This window comes from Dendrobium catenatum, unplaced genomic scaffold (assembly GCF_001605985.2).
Source record: "Dendrobium catenatum unplaced genomic scaffold, ASM160598v2 fragScaff_scaffold_698, whole genome shotgun sequence".
NCBI classification, from domain to species: Eukaryota; Viridiplantae; Streptophyta; class Magnoliopsida; order Asparagales; family Orchidaceae; genus Dendrobium; species Dendrobium catenatum.
Window position 1 is genome coordinate 656008 of NW_021319160.1, and position 23673 is coordinate 679680.

At 36.3% G+C, this 23673-nt stretch overlaps 2 protein-coding genes across 6 annotated transcripts in view; one reads left to right on the top strand and one right to left on the bottom strand.

The window, feature by feature from the left end:
- Positions 1-4563, top strand: part of LOC110116232 (probable alkaline/neutral invertase D) — a 5691-nt gene extending 1128 nt beyond the window's left edge. Inside the window, exons 2-4 of the mRNA XM_028695855.1 lie at positions 1531-1962; positions 3031-3589; positions 4268-4563. Of these exons, the coding sequence (XP_028551688.1) occupies positions 1531-1962; positions 3031-3589; positions 4268-4563 (1287 nt within the window). The remainder of the gene's footprint in view (positions 1-1530; positions 1963-3030; positions 3590-4267) is intronic.
- Positions 4564-5195: 632 nt separating this feature from the next.
- On the bottom strand, positions 5196-21816 carry LOC110116229 (bifunctional aspartate aminotransferase and glutamate/aspartate-prephenate aminotransferase). 5 transcript variants are annotated; one of them, XM_020849730.2, is made up of 10 exons: positions 21304-21816; positions 21126-21219; positions 20928-21031; positions 16712-16960; positions 16497-16610; positions 16008-16091; positions 14964-15134; positions 13524-13637; positions 13303-13446; positions 5196-5483 (listed from the first exon to the last, which is right to left on the bottom strand). In XM_020849730.2, the coding sequence occupies exons 1-9, from the start codon at positions 21643-21645 to the stop codon at positions 13306-13308; spliced, it is 1413 nt and encodes a 470-aa protein (XP_020705389.1). In that variant the 5' UTR covers positions 21646-21816; the 3' UTR covers positions 5196-5483; positions 13303-13305. The 5 variants fall into 5 exon arrangements, with proteins under 5 accessions (XP_020705389.1, XP_020705388.1, XP_020705387.1 ...); XM_020849729.2 differs by having other exon boundaries at positions 5196-5498; XM_020849728.2 differs by having other exon boundaries at positions 5196-5571.
- Positions 21817-23673: the final 1857 nt, after the last annotated feature.

Below are 23673 nucleotides of genomic sequence, written 5' to 3' on the forward strand. Positions count from 1 at the left end.
AGGAATACCGCTCTGTGAAGACCAATACCGAATAATACCGAGCAATACCGAGCAATACCGAGATATAAAAATATCGAGATATTTTTTGGTATTATTCGATATTGATCGGTATTACTCCGTATTTTGTCTTCATATAAGAATATTTCTTGTTATTATTGGTATTGCTCGGTATTTGCTCAGTATTTTCCTTTTGTGCCTGCAATCTTAGCGACGGCTACGTACCTTCACCGGACCAAATAAAAGTTCTCAATTTAGAGCATCGCTGTAGACTCTCTCGAATCTCCTCTTCGAGGCGCCGCGTCTCCGAGGTCTTCCGCGTTGTCGGGTCTTCGTCGCTAAGGGAGGAGAATGAGGTGTTAGCGGCTGCCGGTGTTCGTCGAGCAAGGGAGGCGTCGACTGGCGCGCGGTTTCTCCCAGATATTCGATACGCGCGTGGAGGTGAGGTCGCGAGCGCCAGGATGTGCGGAGACCGCCGGCGTGTAAAGCGTCGCGAGGTGGGGGTCACGTGTGACGGTGTATTCTGTCCGATTCTAATGAATTCGAAAAACGCACAAAAAAGGTGACATTGTAAATGATATTGTATTTATTTTTCCTCTAACAAATCATTCGAAAAGTTCGAAAACTCTTATATTTATTTTACTTGACATTCAAAATTCTCCCAACCAAACAACCCCAAACTCGCTAGCATGACCGTGCTTGTTTTTTCTTTCTTACCGTGCTCGTCATTGTCGGCGCTGATGGGTGTGGACCATTGTGAGAAGCGTTACGCTTTCGTATTTGCAAGTTTCCAATTTCTTACACTTGTTTATTTTTAGATATTAAATAAGTATCGTTTTTCTCAGTGTTTTAGGAGCAACCTTGTAATCGGATTTTGGCACCGTTAGAATCGGCCCATCAAAATGATTTGTTATTGGATAGAAATAATCCCATCATCCTAATTACTGTGATAGCAAATCACGCTGGTCAGTTGCTGCTGCAATATAGCTGGGATAGGGGTAATTTCACAATGCCGCTACTACTTAGATATAATTTATGATTATGCGCTACCGCTGTAATTTTTGGTCTGGGTGAAGTACGTAAGCATCAAAGTACACTTTTTTTTTTTTATAAATTTAATTGATTAGTAAATTAAAATTTAGTCCGACAACCAGAAAACTAAAGTTGGGCCACCGTAATCTGAGGAACCTATATTTTTTTCTCCAACTTATAAAATACCCTGATGGAACATCTTACCAAATAAGCCTTCGTTCATGATAATTTGCTTAAATTGTACATTGTATCCCAGTTTAATTGCTAATGTAATCTCAGTACCTTCAGAATTGTTGCTAATTTTTTGTTTGATATGCATGTTTGCTATTTTCTGCTGTTTTTAATAATGATATACATAAAACAGCGTTGTAGTGGAAAGAATAGTGGCCACCAGGCGCCACATTGACGAAAAACAAAATCAAACGAGAGTTTAAAATAGATGGAGGAAATATTTTAGCAGTTTGATATTGAGAAAAATAAGTTTTGTGTTTTTGTGAACAGGTGTTTGTACGTGACTTTGTTCCCAGTGCAATGGCTTTCCTAATGAATAAGGAGCCTGATATAGTCAAGAATTTTCTATTGAAGACTCTACGACTTCAGAGCTGGGAGAAGAGGATAGACCGCTTTAAGCTTGGAGAAGGGGCTATGCCAGCGAGCTTCAAGGTACTTCATGACTCTAATCGCAAAACTGATACAGTGGTTGCAGATTTTGGTGAAAGCGCTATCGGAAGGGTGGCACCTGTTGACTCTGGCTTCTGGTGGATTATACTTCTCCGAGCTTATACAAAGTCAACTGGAGATACCTCTTTGGCAGAATCGACTGATTGTCAAAAGGGAATGAGGCTTATATTATCTTTATGCTTGTCAGAGGGTTTTGACACTTTCCCAACATTGCTATGTGCTGATGGTTGCTCCATGATCGATCGGAGAATGGTATGTATAACGCAATACCTTCTATTTGATCATATATTCTCCAAATGGCTGATGCTTGAAATGATGATATTTGAGTAAAATTATTTACTGATTTCTATTATACACTCCTATTGCTTTGCATGTCAAGACTAAACTGGCATGAGATGCTATTATCTTGTTTTATTTTTTCACGGGAACTTTAGCCATTGAAAATCACATTCTTTTGCTTCATTTTAATCTTGTCTCTTAACATGATGTTCTTTGAAGTAAGAATTTACTTTGTTAGTTGTGCCTATTATATTAGGCAAGTACATTAGTGGACTTCGATAGGTAAAAACAGTGAGTGTAATGAAAAAATCTGGATGAAATCAATCCAAAACAATATATTGTAATAAGGGAATCAAAGCAAAGCAAACGCAAAGCAAGATACAATTGATCCTCAATTCGAGAGGAGATATCGTTCTCTCCCAATCTCTAGACATCGAGTCTAGAGCCCAAGACGCTAAGGAAAACTCCAAGAGAACAATTCAAAGCATGCATAAACCCTAACTCTAACCTCTCATGCCTATTAAATCTTAATTCAAATATCCTTTCCCTCCTAACCTAGCCGCCTCCCTTAATTAGCCCTGTGAGGCCCACTGCTTGGGCGGCAAACCCAAGCTGTGGAACATCTAAATTAGGGAACAAACTAAGCTCCAATGCTTCAAAAGAGTATATAATTCATCATCCTCTTTCCTACTACATTAGCTATATTTATAAGCTGGCAAGAACTTTCTAGAAGACATGTAACAAAATAGATAAGTTACTCCTAAGGGCTTATTTAGCTAATGATGCACCGCATCAAAATCTCATGCATTATATCTTTTGTTGATGGGTCTTCATATAATGGATGTGCCCATTTCTTTTCATCTTTTAAGATACAGGACCGTCTTACTACAGGTGCGTACTTCGGATGTATTTGAAGAAAATGGAAATCAAAATTATTTATCTATTTGTTTAAGCTCAAATAATTAAAATTTCTTCCATTGTTCGTCATTCCTGCTCCGCATTTCATTAATATTAAAATGGTTCTCTTTCTTAACTCCACAGGGTATTTACGGTTATCCAATTGAAATCCAAGCCCTTTTCTTTATGGCACTGCGATGCGCCTTTGCACTGCTTAAACAAGATGCAGAAGGAAAGGAGTTTATTGAGAAAATTGTGACACGCGTTCATGCTTTAAGTTACCACATACGAACTTACTTTTGGCTTGACTTCCAGCAACTCAACAGCATATATCGTTACAAAACAGAAGAATACTCTAACACAGCAGTAAACAAATTTAATGTCATTCCTGATTCCATACCGGATTGGTTATTTGATTTTATGCCTATTCGTGGTGGCTACTTCATAGGAAATGTAAGTCCTGCAAGAATGGACTTCAGGTGGTTTGCCCTAGGCAATTTTTTCACCGTCTTATCTAGCCTGGCCACCCCTGAACAATCTACTGCCGTTATGGATCTTATTGAGGAACGTTGGGAGGAGCTGGTTGGTGAAATGCCCTTGAAAGTAGCTTATCCTGCTATTGAGGCTCGTGAGTGGCAAATTGTCACAGGTTGTGATCCCAAAAACACCAGATGGAGTTATCACAATGGAGGATCCTGGCCGGGTTAGTGAATCTGAAACCACTCTGCTACACCTTTATCAATATTTAGGATTGTCAAAACTGGGTTTCGGGTCGAATTCGGAATTGACTCGGGTTCAAACGGGTCGACCTTAACCCGGCCAAGCTTGGTAAACGAGTCGGAAATTCGAACATGGACCCAACCCGGCAGGTTGCCGGGTTGACCCGACCCGATACGGGATGGTGGGCTGCGGGCGGGCGCGGATGTGGGTGGCTGGTTGCAAGCGGGCGCGGACGTAAGCGACATGGACGCGAACGACTTGGCGCAGGCACGGACGACGGTTGCGGGCTGGTGAGTGGGCATAGATGTGCGAAGGAGGGGTGCGCGAGCACAAGGGCAGGCTTGGGTGGGGGGCAGGCAACTGGGCAGGGGGGCCGGGCAGGGTCGGGCAGGTCCGCAAACAACCGGGCAGTAATTTCAAACGGGTTTTCGGGTTGACCAGGCAACCTGTCGGGTCAACCCGAACCCGACCCCTTTTTCAAACGGGTCGAATCTGGGAACTCGAAACCGACCCGTTTTAGAAATTGATCTGGTCTAACCCGAAATTTCTGAGTCGGATTTTTCTGTCGTGTCAAATATTGACAACCCTACCAATATTAATCATTTTTATGTTAAATGAATCAACATTTATACTGAATAATTACGCTTGTTCTGTGGCACAGTTCTGCTTTGGATGTTGACAGCAGCGTGTATAAAGACAGGACGACCACAAATAGCAAGGAAAGCGATTGAACTTGCTGAGAGACGTCTGGCCAAGGATGGCTGGCCTGAATACTATGATGGAAAATTGGGACGGTACGTTGGAAAGCAGGCCAAGAAGTTCCAGACTTGGTCTATAGCAGGCTATTTGGTCGCCAAGTTGATGATGGAGGATCCTTCCCATGCGGGGATGATCTGCCTTGAAGAGGATAAGGCGATGAAGCCTGCTCTAAAGCGATCAAGCTCCTGGAGTTGCTGACTAGATCTGCCTTCGCTGGAACAAATCTGTAGGTTTTCAATCGGTAAATTCTTCCTTCTTTCTTTTTTCCCTCCACTGCATGACCTTTTTGGGTGGGAGGGAATGTTATGATTCGGTACGAAAACTTAGGTCATAATCCGAATTTGAATTTGCTTTAGGATAAGTAAAACACATATATAACTAATCAATATTATATTACAATTACCTTAAATTAAATTTAATGAGTATAACTTTTATTCTCTCTAAATTTTGAAATAATTTTTATTTGAACGATATAAAAAATTTAACCCTTTGAAATTTTCATGATATTTTTTATATTGATTGCATATTTCTATTAATATCTTATCACTCATTTGTGCTCTATCAATAAAGCAGAGATCTGTAGGCAAATCCTTCATAACCATAGATGAGTCATACTTATAAGAAAATCTCTGGGCTTTCTCTACGCAACCTGTTTATTATTTCCAAGGCATTATAAGGTCATCGAAATCCGGTTAGTCTATTTCTAAATTCAAACCAAATAAAATGTTTATTTCTTATATTATATTATTTTTATACGATATATGCTATTATGGAAAATCAAATATCAATTTAATAATTTTAAGATATATCACATGGAAGCTAAAATGACATTAATATAAAAGTGAAATATATTAAAGAAATGCTGCGTTGTTCTGTAGGTGAGATTACACAAAGTTGTCTAAATCTACTGAAGATTTTGGTCAAAATTCCAGTCTCGGACAAAGTCTCTAGTAAGAGCGTGGCTTCGTACGAGGCGAGGGGTATCTGTTGCGTTTGTGATGTTGGAGATTGGAGTCACCTTCGCGGTAGGAATTTTGTTTGCATTAGCTGTAGGAGTAGGATTGGTCTTCAGTCTAAGGCAGCTCACCATCGCAGCACATCGCCCATCGTTATCTGAGCTGGAAGCCGAGTAGCTTCTCAAGGAATTAGTTCGGCATGCAATACAAGCCAAACTCATTCTTTATTAATTAACTCTGCAAATTATGGCTGCAACTAACCAACATACAAAAAATATACATATATATATATTAAAGACTTATGCTTTCAATCATGACAAAAATATGGAGATATATAGAGTTTGCGCTAAGGGAGAGCAAGGGAAAGGGAAAAAGCTTCATCTTGATTTCGTAGTACGTGAATCTCTTTATCACTTGAGCGTACTTTTTGTGTGATAAGATTTGGTTAGTGTAGCATTTCTAATTAAAAATAGTAATGGAGTTTTGAATGGCAATAAAGCAGATGCTACAGAATTTGTTAGAAAAAAAAATTATTTGAGGAAATCTTGTACCTTAAATAATTAAAAAATAACTTTAATCTAAAAAAAATAATGAGTTGGGCTAAATTCAAATATTTATTCGCTAACCAGAATTTACATAATCTCATAAATAATAATTACGTTATTTAGTTAAATAATAAATATATAAAAATATTTTTAATATATAAATTTAGCTATTTGTTTTATATATTTGCATCATATTTATACCTCAAATTATATATACGAATATATTTAAATAATATTAAAGTATCAAAAATAATTAAATTTTATTAAATGGAAATTTTAACAAACTCTTAGTGAGCTAATTTTTTGGAACGAAATAAGCATATATAAGAGCATAAATGTATAAGAATATCAATATTCAAATCTATCCATTTCTATGTTAAATATTAAAATTTTATTCCAAATTATTTAATTAAGTAAACAACTAAGCATAAATGAATCTTAGATGATAAATATTGAGCTATTTATAGGAGCATTAATTCACTTGTTACGCTAATCGTAGCTAAATAGATGCACATCAGAGATAAAAGTAAAATAAACAGTATTGACCGCTGAGTATTCTTGTCTACTTTTTCCCCTTCGCCTTTAATAACTTTAATTGAACTTACAACTTCGCTCGATCATATCATCTCTCCACCCATTGAATGATTTAGTATGAAAAGATTTTATGTTACTTCTATATTATCTTTTTGTCCTCCTTTATAGTTTTTTAAGATATATTGTTAACTAAACATACATAAAATGGCCTATCTTCCACCTGAAATATGCAGAAGTGACCCATCTAACTAAGATTCTCTATAATTCGATTCACTAATCAAAGAATAAAAGCTTCTAATGTGGCACTTAATTAGCTAAATATATGAGTGGGCAAGCTTCTTCGTAAGCCTCAAGAAAGATCAGAAATCTTGCATACATGTAACAGCACAAAACTAGGATAGATTTGCGCAAAGGCAGGCTGAACAAAGGGGTACGTTGCAGAGCCTGTTTTTTTTTTCCCCTATGATTTCGCTGACTAAATTGAGTTTCGGGGGATTTAAGTATTGATATATCCTCAGAAAATTATCTTGATCGGGCACGAATCTCGAGGAAAAATCAAGTCAGAACTTCCAAAATTAAATTTGGAATCATCCGAACTCTGGTTTCAACAAACTTCTGTTGAATTGAACATCTCGAGAATACGAACCCAACGACACCAAATTCGATTTTTTTCCTATGATTTTGCTGACTAAATTGAGTTTCGGGGGGATTTAAGTATTGATACATTCTCAGAAAATTATCTTGATCGGGCACGAATCTCGAGGAAAAATCAAGTCGGAAACTTCCAAAATTAAATTTGGAATAATTCGAACTCCAATTTCAACAAGCTTATTGTTGAATTGAACATCTCGAGAATACGAACTCAACGACACCAAATTCGACTCAATCCGAGCCCAAATGGGTCCGAATCAAGGACCCGAAGCACTGTTGGAAGGTTCGAACCACAATTTGGTTTACCAAATGGTTTCCAAACGTGACATGCTTATAGTCGAATTGAGCTGCTCGATGAGATGAATCCAACAAGCCCAAGATCACTAAATTTCGATATCACTAAGACATTCAAATCCCCAACAAACGGTCTACGATCAAGGGATTCAACATCGGCCATCCATCCAAACCACTCTCCATTTATCCTAGATCTTCCTCATATTTACGGGCCATGCCACCCTAAAAAATCTATAAATAGAGCCCCCTTTCCTCTTGAAAGGGGACCCCAAGTAGGAGAGCAAGAGAGAGATCGGAGATCGCTCTTACCCCTTAGCTCCTCCATGACCACCGCCCGAAGTTCCGCCGGACCACCACCTGATGTATGGAGTTCCGTCGGACCATCACCTGATGCCTGGAGTTCCACCGGACCACCACCTGACTCCCGGAGTCTCGCACGGCCACCACTTGACGTCGGACTTTCGTCGAACCACCGCCTGATGCTGGATTTCAGCCGAACCACAGCCTGACGTCGAACTTCCACCGGACCACCGCCTGATGCCAGACTTTCGTCGGACCACCGCCTGACGCCAGACTTCCACCGACCACCGCCTTACGACAAAGATCTTTCTGACCCTTGTCTCCTGCCAACTACAGTCCTTTCGACCTCCATCGCCTACTATGGTCCTTTCGACCTCCAACGCTAGACTATAGTCTTTCTGACCCTTGTCTCCTGCCGACTATGGTCCTTCCGACCTCTGTCGCCTACTACAGTCCTTCTGACCTCCATCTCCATGCAACGATCTTTCTGACCCCTCTCTCATGCCGACTACGATCCTTCCGATCTCCATCACCAGACAATGATTTTTCTGACCCTTGTCTCTTGCCGACTACGATCATTTTGACCTCCGTCACCTACTACTGTAAGTGTAGCCTTCTCCTGTCTCCTGCTGACTATGATCCTTCCAATCTCCGTTGCCTACTACGATCCTTTTGAACTTCATCGCTATGCAATGGTCTTTCTGACCCCTGTCTCATGCTGACTACGGTCCTTCCAACCTCCGTAGCCTACTACGATCCTTCAAACCTACATTGTCAGACTACGGTCTTTCTGACCCTTATCTCCTCCCAACTTTAGTCTTTCTGATCTCCATCACCCATCGTTGTCGACTATGGTCATGTCAACTAAATGAACATATCAATACTGATTCTTCCAATTCACACAATGTAATATGATGTACATTCGCTACATCAACCCAAGGCTTTCCCCCTAAGGAAGGGCCTCATTTTTAATAGACTATAAATAATAGTGGATTCATTCAAACTGGGCAAGGCCTCGTGGTTTTCCCCCTTTTCAGGGGTTTCCACGTAAAAACTATGGTCTCTTATGAACGCTACACCCTCTCTTTTATCTGCTTGTGTGCTGGATCTTCGTACAAAGCTAAGACTAAATTTTATATTTCTCTACTGCCATAAATATTCTAGGACGCAACAAAGATATTTTTTCTGCTGTTCTAATTATTTGTGCACAAAGGTGGCTTCGTCTGTTGGAAATATCAAGACTATATAAAGACTTCACAATTAAAACCATCATAAAATCTACAATGATGACACTATAATGTAATTATAATTTCAATCAACAGAAAATTAATGTGTTCATGCGTTTATTTATTTATTTACTTTTTGTGATCACAGTGACTAATTTCGTCGAGCCTAATAACCAACACAAAGAAAATCTCACTTGAAAGATGAAGATTTAAGGATATCAAAGATTATATCGTCACATTTCAAATAGAAATATTAGAAGAAAAGACAGACTGGAGTAAATGGACACTATCTTAATAAGCAGACAGTATCGCTTCACTGTGTTTGGTTTGACTAAATTTATGAAAATTATGAAATAAAAAAAATCTGAAATTTAATTTTCATCCTAAAAAAAAAAGGCAATAAATATAATTATTTTTTCTTTAATAAAGAAGAACAAAACTTAAATTTCACCTGGAAGAAAGTGGCTGGATAGCACTCTACAAGTTTTTCTATTAGGATGGCGCTACATTTAGATGGTGAATAATAATCCAATCCAATAAAACGGCACAAAGATAGTAAAACATGACGAGTTACTCAGCCATCAGATGCCCAATTCCAGAATTTTAATAAAAAAGGGCTCATCGCAGACCAAAAAGAGAAATCTCCAGCACCATATTCGCAAGGAGAACTTAGAAATTGCAAAAACTCGAAAATAAAAAAAAGGAACAAATTAAAATCCCATATTATAGACCCAAAAAAAAGAGAGCTCAAGATTGAATTAAGGCAAGGGATTGCAATCGATTTCTTCAGGAAATTAAAAGATAGAAAAAGAAGAAAGCTAACCTCTACGCGAGCTGTGAAGGCTTTCTCGTTGATGACTGGTGACAAAGCTGCAGGTTTATTTTGTAGGAGAGCTTGAAGAGCTATAGGACAGCAAGAGATGGCTCTATAGCGACGGTGTGTCCTTTTTTGTGACCGTTTCTGTAGCCGGCCAACTGCCGCCACTTGGCCAGCTATTCTTTCCGGCGCAAGCATGGATGCGGGACCCAACAGCCAGTTGGGCAGTTGACGGTCAACTTCGGTGATTTTTAGGGTGAAGTGGGCCCAGTGGCTAGGTTTTCAATTGCTACTCTTACGAGAAATAATCTTTATATTATTAATTTCATTAAGCTTGAATGTTATACACGAAGCTATGGAGATTTGTTTTTTTGGTTTTTTTTTTTGTTTTTTGTTTTTTTTGTTTTGCTCAGCTAAAAAAATTACTATGCAGACGTAAAGCCATGTGCCTATGGGTGGATTAATAGGATAGAAAATGAATTTCGAAATATAAAATAACGAATATTAAAGCTTGTCATAATTAACTAATGAAGCAATTTATGGATGAGCTAGCATGTGAAATGGTCAACGCATACAGTTAGGATATGGGGGTGTGGTGTTTTTTGAAGGAAATAAAAAAAAAAAATATTTTGGAAATGGGGGGAAAAACATTTATGTCAATTTCATAGGCGATGTATTCGAAGCCGGCAATAAGACTGATGAAGCTGATTAGGATTTGATAAAATTATAAAACTCAGCAAACGGCCAAAAGAAAATTCATCTCATTTAGCTAACAAGTAAAAAAATAAACTCGCGAAGAGGAGGCTACAAAAGTATTATAAGGATAAAAAATATTCATGCAAGTCTAAGAAGTCCCGAAAGCGACACCATTAATACCCGTTTAGTTAAGTGATGATAGATTTGATCTCTCAGGAAGGTGAAATGTTACGTTACAGCACTAACCCCACTTTCGAAAAACCTAAGGTTCCATCTTCCCGAAGTAAATTGGATTTTTAATTTAACCAGATTCTCCCTAATGATCGATATCAGGATTTATTTAGTTATGAGGTTCCAGTTCCTCTGATTGCAAGCCCTCATATAGTTAATTATCAATTCTAATGAGTAGAAAAGCACTCTCGATTAAGGATGAAAATATATTTAGTTGTGCAAGAACTGTAGAAGTGCGCTAAGTGTTTATCTTAGTTTTGAGGAATGAAGGTACACCATATACACCATATCAAGATCCATAATTCTGTCGTCCTGGGTATACTGTAGATTTCAGTCTACCAACACTAACAACCATTGGTTGTATAGTCCAGGAAATTTGATTAGCAGCCATGAGCTGCCTCATCTCAATGAACTCGAGTAAACTTGAGTGGATAGATGTGGATTTTAATTTGGTTTAGGTTGGGGCTTGTGGCTCTGCTTGAGAGTTGCATGTAGTTTAGATTTATGTTAGGTTTCACGACCCCCTTTAGGAGTTCCCTATAGTTTAAATTTGGGTCGGGCTTACGACTTTTATTGAAATTAGCCAGAATAGCAGGTCTTACAGCTTCTATTAGAAGTAACCCTTATAGTGGGTTACAAGTGGGCTTTACTGCTTCACTTTTAAATAGCCCAGAGGTTTTGGGTACAAATGAGTCTTATGGCCTCTATTAGAAGAAGCGCGTATAGCGGGTCTTACAACCTAGGCCTATAAGCAAGACATCCTGGGTTATCATGGATGCGTTATTTATTATGGGAAAGTTTTTCCCAACACCATAATTAAGGTGAGACTTATGATTTTTATTAAAAGTGACTCGAGTTATCAGGGATTTAGGGCTAGGTTAATTTTACCTAGAGATTTTTTTTCTAACGTGTGTTAGATAAAGTCAAACTTACGACCTGTATTAGAAATTATCGGCTAAACCTAACATGTTCATTGCTTCACATAATAGTTTGTCTACTGAAATAGTTACCAGTAGGATTCACTACTTCTATTCGAAGCGACCTATAGGGTTTAGGTTAGCGAGGACATAGTTTTACACACTGCATTGCTTTGACACCAATGTTAGCATATTGTTTTGTCAGTTTTACTTTAGTGCCTAATTTTATTTTGTTAGTACTAGTTTTGTTCTTTCAAACGACAGCTTTAACAGTACATATTTGTTTTACCAACAGTTTTAGTGTGAACATTGTTCTGTGTTTTCTTTAATGCATTCATCTAATTTCAAATTAATTGCATTTAGGTTAATTAATTAAATTTTGATTTTAATTAAAGTTAAAATTTAAAATTAATTGCTCAGCACTTCAATTAAAATTAAATGTATTTAAAAATTATTTAATTAATTTTAATTTAATTATTAATTAAATTTAAATTTTATTTGCTCAATTAATTTGATTAAAGTTTTATTTTTAATTAAAGTTTTGATTTTATTAAATTTTAAATTAATTGTTTAATTATATGACTTAAAAAAATTTTGATTTTAATTTAAGTTAAAGTTAAAGTTTAAATTGTTTTTAAAATTTTTTAATTATTAATTAAATTATTTACACTATTAAATTTAATTTAAAGGTTTAAAGTTATTAATTAAAATATTTGATTACTTTGGGTAATTTGTATTTGTATTTTAATTATTTAAAATTAATTGCTCAATTAATTGGTTATTTTAATTAATTAGTTAAGAATTTAATTAATATTTTAATTAGTTAATTAAATGGAAGGTTTTAATTAATTGAATTATTATTAATAAAATCAATTGATTAGTTATTTAAACATTTTATTAATTAATTAAATATTTATTTTCAAATTAAATCGGTCAATTGAATGGTTTCCAATTTTTTCAAAAATACGCACAAATCCAAATTTTCGGGAAGTTTTTTCAGCCTATGAGGTCGGGAGGGCACTTACCCTTTCTAGTCTGCTTGGCCGGATCAAATTGACGGCGAGGGCTTCGGGGGAACGAATCAACCATGCTATCGGTTTTCAAATCCTTTGTTTGTAACCTAGCGTTTTCCCTGACATTTCAGCAGCCTTTCGGCGCCCCCTCCCCACGAGGGAAGGTTGGGGAGCGTACTTGCCCTTAAGATCCGCTCGGCCGGATCTGATTGACGATCGAGGGCTTCGGGGTACATATCAACCCCGGCACCGATCATCGTTGGTCTTCAATTGGACAATTGTAGCAATTGCAGTTTCCAATAATAATAATAATGATAAAACTAGTACTTATAGTAATTATTATTATTAATTATTAGTAATTATTATTAAAGATAACAATAATAATGAAATACAACAGAACTCGTTCTTCCTCACTCACAGTTTCAAATCAAGAAACTAGACGAAGACTCATGAGTAATAATCGAAAGGCAAAGGGCTTTCATTCGATAATGATAGGTATGAAATACTAAAATTTTGGGTATTAGATATATAAATAGCATGATATAAAATTATATGTATGTAAATCCCCTAAATTTAAATTGGTTTGATAATGCATAATTTATACACTAACAATAACTTTATTTAATGCTAAATAACATTGGAAATCAATATCACAATTTTTCAAACAAAAGGGTAGTTTGTTTCATTATTGATTAGCAAGGAAAAATAGATAATACAACAATAACAAAAAAAACAGGATGCTAGAGCGAGCATCTACCGTTTAAACAGGTATTGGGCGCCGTAGGGAGAGCAAAGCCTCTTTTATATTACTTACTGCATCCTGTAGCGTTGCAAGTGATGCTGCATAAGAGATCCTTATGCACTTATCATCACCAAATGCGTCTCCTGGAACAAGAGCAACCTGCCATGTAACAAGAACTGAATTGTTAGTTCCATAAAATTGAATTACTATGGAGAAATGAAGAGGCTGTACTTCACCTGTGCCTTGTCTAGAAGAAATCTGCAAAGGGATTCTGAGTTGTTGATAATGCCAAATCCTTCTACTTCAGTTCCATAATAAGAGCTTAAATCAACGAAAAGATAGAAAGCACCCTACAAAATATATGTTTTATAAATAATGAAATCAGATATGATAATTATGAGTACCTGAAACATTTACTGACGCCGCCACGACTCATGAACTAATTGTTCATGATCATATGGACAGACATGAATCTTCCACTTACTGGGCACAAATTGAAAGGGCAAAACTATTTCTAATGGGCTAAATCAATTATGCTATTCGTAAAAGGAAAGAGTAAGAATGACTATCTCACAGGTGCAACACTTCTCCAGAAAGATTCATAATTTACAATACAACGATCTGAAATTAAAATGGTGATGTAAGGGCTCATCAACACTATGAAAAATGAAATTGGCCAAAATTTTATGTGTTATGCTATAATGAAAGAAGTTTGGGATGAAAAAAAAAAAAGAGGTCAAATTGGGTAATAAGAATGCAACCGTGTTACTCGAACTCAAAGGTGCGCTCCACAATTTTAGGCAAGGAGATCTATATTGCTCAATATTATAATCTTTATTTTAGGCTCTGAGACGAAATTAGCTCAATTTCTAATAATTTAGGGACTAGATGAGGCAATGCAAAACTTTGGGACTAAATTGTATATTTATCAATAGTCGGGGGACTATTTTGAGCTTTTACTCTTATTTATGTGGATGATATTATCCTAATAGACAATGATGAGGTAGAAATCAATAAACTGAAAGAGATTAAATCAAATGAATTTGAAACTAAAGATCTGAGAATCTTAAAATATTTCCTGGATATGAAAATAGCAAGACCAATGAAAGGAATTCCCTGAATCTTTTAAAAGAAACTAAAATGATGAAACTCGCAAAGACTTTATGGATCCTATTAACAAAATAGGATCAAAAGGTAACATTATCTAATTGATAAAAAAGGTATCGGCCTGGTTGGAGAACTTATTTATCTTTCTAATTTTCATCCTAATATATGTTAACTCTACCAATGTGGTGAGCCTATTTATGAATAGGCCAAATTGCGCTATACATGACATTAAGGTATCTAAAAAAGACCGAAAAAGTCTATTTTTCGTGTTTTGTTTATCCTAATAATTTCTTTAATTCTAGGAGTAGCAATTAATCCATTTTGACTCCTATAAATATGTAACATTCTTGGAATAAAAAAAAATGAGATTCAAGTTTTCTCTTCTGTTTTTCTTTTTTATACTTCGTCTCTTGTTTTAACAGTAAGAAAGCAGTTGTTTGGCTTTTTTTGGTGAAAAAAATCAATAATATCTGCAACTTTGAAAACTGTTATTTTCCATAATTGTTTTACAATTAATTTTATAAAATCCCAAACAGACCATAAGTTGAGAACATGTTATGTTTGGTCACCTTGGGTTCTGATATCTTAACACCATCTAATTCCTTGAAGCTTTTAACAAGAAAATCCCGCCGTTCCTGGAAAGCTTTCACCATGGTAGCAACAGCTTCACCTCCTGCATAGCCCATACCAAGGGCTGCAAGCCCTGCTTTCTGTGAAATGCTGCTAGCACCAGATGTAGACTGTAATCAGCCCGGGAAAACATCTAGTCAGTTTCCGGGTAATTTTGGAACAGTATATTAGCTCAAATAATATGTTATGCAACTGAGTAAAAGATAACAAGTATAATAAGAAAACAAATGAAGCATACGCGATAAGTGAATCATACGAGCTGTTTAATTTCTGGAATACAAACTTATTCCTTCTTTACAAATTTCAGACTTCCAAGAAGTAACATTTGAAGTTCATTTGAAGTTCAGGAGAAGTTGCAGTAGATTAATTATTTAAAAAAAAATTCCCTATCAAAGGATCAGCAGCGGGTCCTTATGTTCATATGTTATGGTTGCCATTTCAATTAACAATGGACAATCAATATAAAGGCATCGTAGGTGGTTTCATTGACTAATTAATATTATGAGAAAATAAAATAAATTATGAAGAGAAATGGAAAAAATCATCTATTTGCATTGGATTTTTTATTAATAGAATTGGATTTAGGCTTTCTTTCTGCTTATTAACCAGCTTTCTAGCAAAAATAACTCGGTTAGAAAGCATCATAAATGATATTTTTTTATTAGATTTAAATAAGAATTAGACTCTTAACAAGACACAATGGAGAAAAAAGATTAATGTAGTCCATCCCATGTAGTGAGATAGTATGACGATGTTGTCATTGTTGTAACATTTGGGATTAAAAAACAATGTTATTTTTGCTATCATCTAGTGAAACCAGAAGTTATTACTAGTAAGTAATCCTAAAGGCTTTGTTTATTTCCATATAAGCAGCTAATGCCTCGTATATAGTGGAGGCAGAAGATTCAGGTTTCTCTACTTAAATAAGGTTTCATTTAGCTTCATAAGAAACAATAATTTTATATAAATGGGATTAAAAATACCTGGCTTTGGATCTTCCCACAAGCTGTGACAAAGTGCTTAGGGCAGGCAAGATATCCAAGCCTCCAACCAGTCATTGCAAAAGCCTGAAAACAATCATCTACACTTAAGAATATTGACCTACAATTCACATATAGGCTAAGCATAATCTCACTCATCTAATTCAAATATATAATTCTCGCATGCTTCATGCCTTCTGAACAGAAAATTTTAACAGAAATTTGCTTAAGATAGATAGCTAAGATCCTGGTGTTAAGAGGAAATGACAAGCATATCATCAGGTAAAAAGAAGTTTAAACTCTTTAATTGTCCATCAAACAGTAGAGTTCCACGTTCTTTTCTATTAATAAGATGTGAAACCAAATAGTTGACTTCGTACAAAATCAGTATAGGTTGTTCTCGACCATCATCATCATAATCCTTAGCCAGATGACACCATAGGCTCTTCAGGAACAAAAATAAATACTCAATGCCTTAATGAGGCTGTATACCTTCGAAAATCCATTGACAGTCAAGGTTCTCTCCCACATGCCAGGCAATGAAGCAAAACTCGTGTGCTTTGCTGGAGGGTAAATGATATGCTCATATATCTCATCGGACAAAACCTGTACAGCAATAGATCGAGTTAAGCAATTCCAAATGAAACCATAAGTTAAAACATCAAACATACATAAAGTAATACGAATGAACATTCCAGAAAACTTACCAGGAGCCTAGGATGTTTTCTAACAATATCAGCTATCTCCTCAAGCAGCTCTTGGTGATAAACTGATCCCGTTGGATTGGATGGCGAGCAAAGAATGAGCAGCCTTGATTTCTCATTAAGTTTTGAGGCAAGATCTTTTGGTTTCAAGAGAAAATTATCTAATATGTCAGTAGGAATAACCACTGGTGTTGCATCAGCTAGCCTAGCCATCTCAGGGTAGCTAACCCAGAATGGTGCCGGAATTATAACCTATATAAAGTAATGAATAATTAGAACTGTAAGATATGAAGAATCAAGTATCATATAAACTTTCAATGAACAGAGGAAGTTAACACAAATATCTACAGAAAAAAGCATTCATATAATACCGAAAGGGACTATTCCGTACAACATCTTCACACGGTAATCTAGAATATGCAAGCTTAAGCCTCATCATCTGATTTCTGAGGAAACTTTATCCAGCAATACTAATATCTTTCTATTGTATAAGTTAGAATTCAGGCCAGCTGGACCTGGACCCAATTTTTATCTTTTAGATAAAATATTTAGTTGGATGTTGATGCCAAAGGAATCGCCTAACATTTTTTCAGGGATCGGAGATTTCAACGAAAAATGGAGTAAAGCATGCCTCTTTCTCCTTCCTTCTCGCAAGATTGTTTCTTTCTAAGCTCTCTAATTCTGCATCTTCTTGAAGTAGTTTGTTGTGAACTCAGAACATCATTAATCTAGATATTGTTTTGAGCATTTAGTTATTTGGGATACTAATTAGTCAGTTGGTGTATGCCTTGCATTTTATAAATACCACCATTTAGAGAGGGTGAGAATAAGAAATAAATAAATCAAGCTTTCCTTTCTTTGATTAGTTTCTTCTTTTCTTTGATAATTTTGAGAGTTTTACCTCGAAATACTCGAATATGATCTAGGATCCTATTAATGGTGCTTTCATTGCATCATCCAGTATATCTTCTTCTTATTGAGATTACACTGTCATCCGTGTGCCAAATCCTCCTATCACCATAATACACCTATATTCTCTTCCTGATCTCAGGCGCCACTGTCTCAAGAAAAAGATCTGCCTTTAGGACTTGCATCTCATCTATTTTGCTTGAAACCAATGCACAACCACCATCCACCACCTACAATTCTCAATGCCATCACTTCCTACCACCTCAGATCTCCACACCATCCAAGCAATCACAATATAATTCACATATCACTCAGACATGATCCAGACAAAACAAGATATGTTTTGGCACATCATAAATTTATCGCATTTTCGCCATATTAATGTGGTCATGACTAGTAAAATGTGATGACATTCTACATAACACATTCTCTATATGATCGCAAGTGTCGCACTATGGTTGCGATCTCCGTCTAATATTATGTCATGTTGTGATTGCAATTTTTGTTTGATTGAGCGCATTAAGACACAATCGCAATATATATCCAATTACACATGCTATTTTGTTATCGCATCTTTTGTCTAATCGTGACAGCAACACGATGCATGCAGTCAGATGTAATATGCAATCGAGATAAGACTAGGGCTAAGATTTTAGCTCGAACATTGAAAATAGTTCAAATATTTAATTAATTTTCGCCTTAGATCGAACAAAATGAGCCGAGCCACAAGCTAAATTTTTTTCTGTCCAATTTCATGCCATGGGTGGATCTGCTTGAACAAGCCTAAAGTTAGATCGAAGATATTTTTATTCATAAAATTATTTATCGTTTATATATAGTACAATTGAGTAGAATTCTAACAACAATATTTGATTGCCTGAGTGGTACGCTTTGCTCTTTTTCATCCTATGGCTCGGGTTTGAACTTGCTTTTGCAATTAATTTTCACTAAATAAATTCGAGTTGGTTCAATCAAAACAAGCCAACTCAGGCTTGATTTGTAAGGCTACAATGAGTTGAGAAACTCCATTTGAGCAAGCTTGAAAAAAGCTCATGAAATTAAAACAAACCAAATCAAGCTTGATTCAATTTTGATCTGATCCTGCTCAAAATCAAATGAATCGATCCATGATCCTATTTCAAACCATGGTCCAATCCATTGAGCCAATTTCAAGCTGACCTCGGATCAGCTCGAAATCAGATTGTTCACAACCTTAGATGCAACATGAATTAATGGAGAATGTGACCTTTTGGATTCCACCAAATTTGACATCAAAATATTTGATCAATGTGGCAGGTAATGTAATAAATCTGCAATGTGCTAAAACTTGTAATGTAATGTTAGGATCATGTCGAAGTAATGAGTGAATGACGTCGTGATTGCCTGCAATGCAAGCCAAATGTGATGACTAAAAGGTCAAGCACAATGCATGAATTATGTTCAACTTGATGAGTAGCGAACTCAAAATTACTGGGCGTGTGTGGCACCATATAAATAATCCAATAATAATGAATTGACCAACAAACTACATTAGTGTGTGTGCTAAATATAGACTAGGTAAAAATGGGAGGTGACTCAAATATATCAAAACTAACATGTAGCCTAGGATCAACCGAGTCAATGCAAAATGACTTGCATGTGTTGGATCTAGTGTGAGTGTTAGAATCATCCGAGTGTGGGGAATTCACTTGGGTCTAGTGTGAATGTGTGCTAGACACAACGAATAGAAGTATGTGTAGATGACTAGGATGTGGCCCTCATCAAAGATATAAGTGTTCATATTATTATTTATGCGTTGGCAGTACTACAATGATCAAACAAAAATGCAACCCAAATTCAACCAAAGTGTGTGTGGAGGTTGAGCTAGCAAGTGCAACAAAAGCAATGTCAACATTTCTCTTTCATTGCTGTCTTAATTTCTTTATGTGTGTTTATGTACAATGGGTTGAGAAACTCCATTTGAGCCAACTTGAAATTAGGCTCATGAGATTAAAACAAACCAAATCAAGCTTGATTCAATTTTGATCTGATCCTGCTCAAAATCAAATGAATCGATCCATGATCTGATTTCAAACCATGACCCAATCCATTGAGCCAATTTCAAGCCTATCCTGGATCGGCTCGAAATTAGAGTGTTCACATCCTTAGACACAACATGAACAATTGGATGGAGAATATGACCTCTTGGATTCCACCAAATTTGACATCACATTATTTGATCAATGTGGCAGGTAATGCAATAAATCTACGATGTGCTAAAACTTGTTATGTAATGTTAGAATCATGTCAGAGTGATGTGTGAATTATGTTGTGATAGTCTGAAATGCAAGCCAAATGTGAAGACTCAAAGGTCAAGCACCATGCATGAATTATGTTGAACTTGATGAGTAGCGAACTCAGAATCATTGGTTGAGTGTGGCACCATATAAATAATCCAATAATGATGAATTGGCCAACAAACCACATTAGCGTGTCTGCTAATATATACTAGGTCAAAATGGGAGGTGACTCAAACATATCAAAACCAACATGTAGGCTAGGATCAACCGAGTCAATACAAAATGACTTGCAGTTGTTGGATCTAGTGTGAGTGTTAGAATCATCCGAGTGTGGGAATTCACTTGGGTTTAGTGTGAGAGTGTGCTAGACTCAACTAATATAAGTATGTGTAGATGACTAGGATGTGGCCCTCATCAAAGATATAAGTGTTCAGATTATTATTTTGCGTTAGCGGTATCACAATGATCAAACAAAAAATGCAACCCAAATTCAGCCAAAGTGTGTGTGGAGGTTGAGCTAGCAAGTGCAACAAAAGTGATGCCAATATTTCTCTTTCATTGATGTCTTAATTTATTTATGCATGTTTATGTATAAGCAAAACATTTGGAATAGAATTTTGGTGAAACTATAATTTGAAACAATTAAACAAATCTGGGAACTAAAATTTCATTACCTCAAAATTTCAGCAAATTCCAAAATAATTCTGAGAAGAATTTGCTAAAATTAGAACTGTATAACAAGTTAATTGGTCAAATATTCAATATGATATTGCAGCATCATCAAGCAGGTGAGCCGTCAATTTTAGCACGATAGATAACCAGATAAAATGCAGAGGCGGCGGCATCAAGTACATATTCAAACTCGTATAATTCCATAGAAGATCAAGACATGCGTATAATTCAATTAATTAAGCACGTTATCTCTCTCTCCTAAGTTAGCAGGAAAAAGATTCAGCATAAGGAAGTAAACTAGTAAAATAGGAAAATTCGAAAGGCCCTCCTTAATTATTTAGAGAAAGACTGAATTTCACCTCATCGCCTGGCCAACAAACACCCAGTACAGCCTGCATGATGCACTGCTTTGCTCCATTGCTGACCAATATCTCGTCCGGCTTATAAGTCAAACCATTCTCCTCTGCCATCACAAAATCGTCAACATTCAAACACCCTCACATATCCATCAAACACCGATCAAATTAAACCAAAAGCAAGCAAAAAGCCACTCAGACCTTCCAGCTTACGGCAAATAGCTTTCCTAAGCTCCAGGGTCCCAGCATTTGGGGTATACCTTGTGTAGCCCTCACGAATCGCATTGATACCAGCCTAAACCAAGTCTCAAATCAGCCGAAATCACAAAGATCGAGTCCTTAATCTCAAGTGATACGAGATGCGAGAATCGAGATCTACCTCAGCGATGACAGCCGGGGTGTCAAAATCAGGCTCTCCGGCGGCGAGACGGATGACTGGGACTCCAGCCTGGACAAGCGCAGTGGCCTGATCAGTGATAGCCATAGTCTTGGAGGGTTTTACGGCGTTAACTCGAGGGCTCACTGATAGATCAAGCGAAACCATATGATCTGAAGAGGGCTCCACGCTCGCCACGGCCCTGAGCGAACCATAGAATCGTTTAGGGTTGTTGTACGCAACAGATCTTGGGGCGTCGATCGAGGACGAGGAGGCGGATGAGCGGAGAAAGACAGAAGAGCGAAAGGAGGAGGTAGTGAAAGAGGAGCTGAGCGTGGCCTCCATTTCAGGTATTCGAATCAGACGGGCACGAGCAGGAATCCAGGAGGAGGAGGGGTAAAGCTGCTATTTATAGGGTAGTTACAAAGGCAGAGCAGGAGGGAGACTGCAGTGCTGGTTGGTCTTTTCCACCAACCCTCTCCTCATGCTAATTGCCAAACACTCCACCTACTGTCACCAACCAATTTTTTAGTTGTGCTTTAAATTAACCGACTTAGGAGAGCACTAATTGCTTCCAAATTTATTCATTTATTTCTTAATAAGTTTATAATTAAATTTGGAAATGATTTGAATTTTAAAATTTAATTATTAATTAATTTTTTTATCAAATTTGTGTTGCAAAAATTTTTTAGTGAAGTTTAATAAAGTTAATTATTAAATTTGATTAAAAAATATTAAAATGATCATTTGGTTATTAGATTTAAATGAGAATGTGACCGTTAATAGAAGATAATAGAAAAATATAATTCATGTAGTTAATATCCCTAATTAGATAAAGGCTTAATATTGTTATTATTGTTAGTAATGATCAATTTATATATTTAATTTTATAAATTTTAATTAAAATTAGAATTTCATGTATTATCAAGAAATAGTTTTAATTTATACATCTAATTATTGAAGTAATACTTTCATCTTTTATATCACTAATAACACATAAGATAAAAAATTAATATAATAGCATAAAATAAATGACAAAAAATAATTTAATATCATTAAATGCGTGTGCTATCAAATTATTGGTGAGTTATTTGCTAGAAATGTATGTATATTTAATACATATAATAAAAGCATAATAATTATTTCTCTATTTGAATAATTAAATTTATGTTTAAAAAGAAATATTTTATATTTAAAAAAATTCATACTCGATCAGAGGCACGTGATGCCTCAGATAGACACACGTGATGTTGAAAGTTATATGTAAACGAATGTTTTAGTATAAGGACAACTTAGATGCTAGAACTTTATCTCTATCTCGAACAGAGCTCTACTATGATTTTTGATTGAAAGACCATAACTATTTTTTCCTATTTGCTTCTGACTTTCTCCTGCTCTCCCGGAGGGAAAACTTATGCTCCTTTTCCATTTCTTTTTCCTTGACTTCTTGTTCTCCTTTTACCCCATGGATTCCCAAGTGGTCCTTTTTCCTCGTTTATAAAATAAACTCGCCTTCAATTCTCCCTCTGACCTGCTTGCTTCTGCCAACCCAACCCTGAACTGGAATATCTTTCTAACCTCTTCTAATCCCTCTGTAGATTTCCCTCTCAACTTTGTACCCCCTCAAGATAAAGTCATCCATTTCTCATAAAAGGAGGTTGATGAAGGTGCGAAGGAATGGAATCTGTCACTAATTGGCTACTCTTTGGGCAGGAGGTCTTACCATAAAGCCCTGTTTTATGCGGTTAAAAAGGCATTATTGTTCAAAGGTAGCTTCTCTCTGATCTCTCTCTATGATGGGTATTTTTATAGCATTTTTCTACACCTGAAGATTATGAGAAGGTCTGGATGGGTAGTTCGTGTTTTCTTTTGGATTAACTCTTTATCCTACAAAAAATGGTTGCCTTCCTTCACTCATAAGAGAAAATAGTTTAATGTTACATCTTTGCATTAAGATTCTGGATTTGTCGTTAACCTGCTAGAATCAAGAGGGTATCTCAAAGATCGCTAGCTTCATAGAAAACCCTCTTGTTGTTGATAATCTCTTGACTAAGAAATATCGCTTAACTTTCATTAAGGTTTGTGTCCAAATTTACTGAAAATCCGAACTACTTAATGAAATTCCTATCTTTGTGGCTGTGAAGACACATCCTCAAAATTCAGTACGATTGAAAACCAACCCCTTCTGATGGATGTGGATCACTTGCGCATACATCAAACTTATCTCATCTTAAACCTCAGGATAATCCCCCTAAGGAGACTACGAATCGAGGAAGGATCACTAGTAGGAAACCTCATGGTAATTAGATTTGAGAGCAGAATAATTTTAAAACCTCTAATATGAATGTCCAAGAGTATGGCTCATATCAACAA